Source organism: Priapulus caudatus, unplaced genomic scaffold, assembly GCF_000485595.1.
Source record: "Priapulus caudatus unplaced genomic scaffold, Priapulus_caudatus-5.0.1 Scaffold24, whole genome shotgun sequence".
Classification (NCBI taxonomy): domain Eukaryota; kingdom Metazoa; phylum Priapulida; class Priapulimorpha; order Priapulimorphida; family Priapulidae; genus Priapulus; species Priapulus caudatus.
In genome coordinates, this window is record NW_014577085.1 from 790620 (window position 1) to 796384 (window position 5765).

Genomic DNA, 5765 nt, shown 5'->3' on the forward strand with positions numbered 1-5765 from the left:
GTGTGTGTGTGTGTGTGTGTGTGTGTGTGTGTGTGTGTGTGTGTGTGTGTGTGTGTGTGTGTGTGCGTGTGTATTTGTGTGCGTGTGTGTGTGTGTATGTGTGTGCGTGTGTACGTGCGTGTGTGTCTGTCCGTCTGCAAGTCTGTCCGCCCGTAATGATTCTCTCTTCCTTCTTCTTCCATCTTTTACACTCCCTTTGCTCTCTGTCCTTCGCTCTCTCTCTCTCTAGCGCAACGAATAGACTAGTGTGAACAAAATGACTTGTGTCAGATACTGGCAAAGCAGAATTTGCTCTACGCATCAATACATCAAATTCCGCCTGCTTGAGACACCTCACATCTCACACATCGCACTCACTGTCAGCTGGCGGGAAAAGCTTTTCCGCGCATATACATAGGCCTCTTTGAAACAGACAGACCGACTCTGCGCTTTGCGCGGAGCACAGCAAAGTCACTGGTGCAGACGATGTACCTTGCGATAGCGGTTTTACAATAGCCGGTCCCCGCGCATCGCACAGCAAAGTCACTGGTGCAGACGATGTACCTTGCGATAGCGGTTTTACAATAGCCGGTCCCCGCGCATCGACTCAACAAGCGCTGTCGCCGGAGTCTTCTAGAAGGGTCGGCAGAAGACGAACTCGTTGTAGTGGTTCCACTTGGACTCCTCCGTGTCCTGCCCCGACGCCTTGTTCATGCCGTCCGCCGGGCCGTGGAAACCCGTCGCGCCGCTCGCGCAGCTGCCGACGCACGTGAATCCGGAGTCGCTAAGCATGTCGAACGCCTGCTCGAGGAAGTTGTGCTTGAGAAAGAAGCGCGACGTGTAGCGGTCCGTGTGTCCCGGCCCGCGGTCTGGATCTCGGTTCTCGTTCAGCGTGTCGCCGAACACGTCCTTGCACGGTCGCACGCGCCCGCAGACGAGAATGCGCGACAGCTTGCGAAACTTGACGTCGGCCATGCCGTCGCGACCGAACGCGAACGTGCCGCGATAGCCGACGGTGATGTACGTGCTACGCGCCGACGCCGCCGCCGCCGCCGACGAGGGGCTGTTCGAGTAGACGGCGCCGCGCGTCGCCACGGCGTGCGACGCGCGCACCGCGTGCGGATGCGACAGCATCGCGTGTGCGTGTATGATGACGGCCTTGTCGATGCACTCCACCATGCTGGCGAGTCGGAAGAACTCCGCCTCGCTGCGTAGCCGATCCTTCTCGTGGAAATTTTCCGGCAGCACGAGCTTCTCGTTGCGCAGAAAGTCGAGCACGTAGCGAAAGAGGACGCCGTCGCGGTCGAGAAAGAATTTGCCCTTCGAGTCCCGAATCGGCGCCTTCGCCTTGCCCGCGAACAGGTCGTGAAGGTGCGAGTCGACGTCCTTCGTGATTGTCGTCAGCGACGTCGTGTAGAAGACGCCGCCGACGTTCAGCTCGATGATCGACGGAAGGCCGACGTCGTTATGATTCGAGTTGGTCGCGTTCGTGTCCGACGACGACATGGCGGCGGCGGCGGCGACGGAGATGAGCGACGGTCGTGGTCGTGGTCGGCTGGCGGACGGTCGCCGTGTGTCGGCTGGCTATCGGTGGGCGACGACGGCGACGACGGACATGACAGCGTCGGCATGCACGCAGACGCAGGCTAGCATCAACAACAGCAACAGCAACAGCGACAACAGCAGCAGTGGTGCAACACCTGCCTTTCGCCTTTCGTGAATTATATCACTGATTAAAATCGCATCGAGTTTCGCCGCCACGTCAGGACGCTATAAAATCAATCCGCTGTTGCGACGACTGTACGAATGAATGCAGAAGAGGCGCGCACACTTCCACCGACACACACACACACACGGGCTTAAGATCCGCCGGTAACAGACGCGCTGGCTGGCTGGCTGGCTGGCTGGAACTGTACGGCAGCGAGGCAACAACACACCGTTCTCCTGGCTGTGTGTAACTGCGGAGTAGATGCAAGCGCGCACACTCGTGAAGCGTGTCCTGATACGAACGATACCCAGCAGCAGACTGTGCGCACTGGCCGATGCGGAGGCGCTAGTGAAGGCTTCGCATGACGCACAGTGACGAACGCGGACAGCAGACGCCGCGCAGCTGCCGGCGCGCCATCGCCGTAAACGTAGCGGGGGCTTCGTGCGCATGCGCCGCTCGATATGCACGCAGACTCCCGGCGCGCGATTGCGCACGCGTGCTTCAGTTCGTGCGTACGTGCGGGCGTGCGCGCGCTCTCTTATATACATGTTGTGTGCGTGTGTGTGTGTGTGTGTGCTTGTGTGTGTGTGTGTGTGTGTGTGTGTGTGTGTGTGTGTGTGTGTGTGTGTGTGCCGTGTGGTGTGGTGTGTGTGTGCATGGTGCGCGCGCGCGTGTGTGTGTGTGTGTGTGTGTGTGTGTGGTGTGTGTGTGTGTGTGTGTGTGTGTGTGTGTGTGTGTGTGTTGTGTGTGTGTGTGCGTACGGGCGTGTAAAGGATGCGTGCTTTGCGAGCAGCTAGGAAATTGCCGGTCGACATTATTTTTTGAGAATTAACGCGAATAGAGAAGCAATGGACGTTCTGCTCATATACATCCATCTGCGGCGTCCCGTCAAAGCTGCACACACGCTCCCGAGCTTAACTATTATACGCCGTGTGATGCGGTTTATACCTTCTAATCATTCTTCCTCACGATTCTCTTCTCTCTCTCTTTTCTCTCTCTCTCATCCTCTCTCTCCTCTCTCTGCTATCGCTCTGTCAGTCTTCCTTTCTCTCTCTCTCTCTCTCTCATGCTTCTCTATCGCTCTGTCAGTCTCTCTCTCTATCTCTCTCTCTCTCTCTCTCTCTCTCTCTCTCTCTCTCTCTCTCTCTCTCTCTCGTCTCTCTCTCGTCTCTCTCTCTGTTGTCAGTCTCTTTCTCTCGTTGTCTGTACCTATCTCTCTCTCTCTGCCTCTCTCTATCTGTCTGCCCTTCTCTCTCTCTCTCTTTGCATCTCTCTCTCTTTCTCTCTCTCTCTCTATCTATCTATCTAATCTATCTATCTATCTATCTATCTATCTATCTATTCTATCTATCTATCTTATCTATCTATCTATCTATCTATCTATCTATCTATCTATCTATATCTCTTACTTTCGCTCTCTCTGTCTCTCTCTCTCCCTGTCTCTCTCTGCCTCTCCGTCTTTCGCCATCTCTCTCTTTGTCTCTCTCTTTCTCTCTCTCGCTTACTTTCGACATCCAAAGTATGCGACTCCATAACTCACGCATGAAGGATACAAAGCTCCTCACTCTTGTATGATTAGCCATCAAGCCGGCCCGGCTGTCTGTGATTGTAGGTAGCATAAATCAAGGCAGCACCTCTTCTAAGCGCGCGGATAAAGCTGGTAATAAATCGGAAGAGGAGGAGGAGGCAGAGGAGCGCCTGCTGCCATGCATACAAAGCTGCTAATGAGCGGATTAGCATCAATGATGCAAGCGATGATGCGGATTATGATCACATCTGTCGAGCATCTCTCTCTTACGGCAGCTGAGGATCGCTGCTGTCATGATCAGAGCTGACAGGCTGTGACGTCATCGCTGCAGGATGCGAGCTCGTGACGGCAGGTGTCGCGCGGGAGCGTATGTGTGTGTGTGTGTGTGTGTGTGTGTGTGTGTGTGTGTGTGTGTGTGTGTGTGTGTGTGTGTGTGTGTGTGTGTGTGTGTGTGTGTGTGTGTGTGTGAGTGTATGTGTGTGTGTGTGTGTGTGTGTGTGTGTGTGTGTGTGTGTGTGTGTGTGTGTGTGTGTGTGTGGTGTGTGTGTGTTGTGCGTGCGCTGCGCGCACGGCGTGTGTCTGCTGTGGTGGTAGTTAGTAGTGATGGTGGATGGCGGAATTCTGCGCTGTCACGTTATTTGTTCATAATCAGATAGGCGTGGGTGTGCGGCGAAGCAATCAATTTCTTCTTCTTACATGTTTACAGTTCGGCTACCTCATCGACATACGATTATATATCGACCACGCGTTAACCTGTAACTCGCCAAGCGTACGCGCACACACTCACATACCCACGCGCACATAACACACACACACACACCACACACACACACACACACACACACGCACACACACACACACACACACACAACACACCCACACACACCACAACACACACACACACACACACACCACGCCCGCACGCAACGCACAAACACACCCACACATTTTTTACTTCTGATATATATATATATATATATATAATGTGCGGAATGGAAAATGTATAGTGGGTAACCATCATTTGATGGGTTGCCTTTGCGGACGCAAAGTTAAGATTTAATGCACACGTTTCAACAGAAACTATGGCAACAAACATGGCGTAAACTGTTAGCCTAATTACTGTTCCTCCATGTTTCTCACAAATTCTGTCGTCGTAAAATAGATTTCCTTACCTAAAATCAGATCTGGCATGCAGGTGCCAACTCCGTGCCCCCGTATGGTTGCATGGTATTTTAAAAGGAGATCCGGCACTCAGGCACCAGACATTTCGTTTATCGGTATTACATATATATATATATTATGTTGCCCGGTACGCACGCACGTGCGTGAGTGCGTGCGTGTTTGTGTGTACGCGTGTGCGTGTGTGCGCGTGCATGTGGTGCGTGCGGTGGGTGTGTGCGAGCGTGTGAGCATTTGATGTATGTGCGCTCGGGCGTGTTTCACGTCAACGAGATAAGACGTCGGGCGTCACGCGAAGATGACCTCCGTCGCGAGGCGAAAACCCACGGAATAGTTTAGTTATGCGCACTTGTTGCGCTTTCATTGAACGTGACTTCCTTAACGACCTAACGAACAACAACTGTTATCCGCGCTGCTTTCCATACCAGCCGTAATTGGACGCTCGTCCCTTCGTCGCGGCTTTTGTTCACACGTAACTCATTCACAATGGACGTAATGATCCCGCCCGTAAATTCGCACACTGCTGACATGCGACTAATGAAGACGAAAAAGATTTCATTCACCTGGGCGGTGAGGCGTCATCGATCTTGTCATGATATGCGAGAGCACGGATGCAGGATGCAGATCACGGAACCCGCCCGCATAACATCATGTTGTCGTGTGCTGCTGGTTGTGGGTTGCGTCTCTCATCTGTGTGCGTGTGTGTGTGTGTTGTGTGTGTGTGTGTGTGTGTGTGTGTGTGTGTGTGTGTGTGTGTGTGTGTGTGTGTGTGTATGTGTGTGTGTGTGTGTGTGTGTGTGTGTGTGTGTTGTGTGTGTGTGTGTGTGTGTGTGTGTGTGTGTGTGTGGTGTGGTGTGTGTTGTGTGCGTGCGTGCATGCGTGCGTTGTGGTGTGTGTGTGTGTATGTGATTGTATGTGTGGTGTGTGTGTGTGTGTGTGGTGTGTGTGTGTGTGTGTGTGTGTGTGTGTGTGTTGTATGTAGTGTGTGTGTGTGTGTGTGTGTGTGTGTTGTGTGTGTGTGTGTGTGTGTGTGCGCGGCCGCGCTGCGTGTTTTCGTATGGGCGTGCAAGGAAGGGTACGTGCTTGAGTGAGTGAGTGTCCGCGTACTCATACGTATGTGTACGACGCATGCATATACGTATGTATATATCGACCACGTTAACGCTGTAACTCCCAAGCGTGCGCGCGCACACACGCCACTCGCGCACCGTCAGCACACACACACACACACACACAACACACACACACACACACACACACACACACACACACATATACACACACACACACACTCACACACGCGCGCGCGCACGCACACACACACATGCGCAGACACACACACACTCACAGTCACACACACACACACACACA

The 5765-nt window shown here is 53.3% G+C and overlaps 1 protein-coding gene across 1 annotated transcript; it reads right to left on the minus strand.

Annotated features, from left to right (window-relative positions):
* Positions 1-22: 22 nt before the first annotated feature.
* On the minus strand, positions 23-1993 carry LOC106813679 (BTB/POZ domain-containing protein KCTD12-like). Its single transcript, XM_014817885.1, has one exon. It carries the CDS (start codon positions 1483-1485, stop codon positions 613-615), a length of 873 nt encoding a protein of 290 aa, XP_014673371.1. The 5' UTR covers positions 1486-1993; the 3' UTR covers positions 23-612.
* Between the last annotated feature and the right edge of the window lie 3772 nt (positions 1994-5765).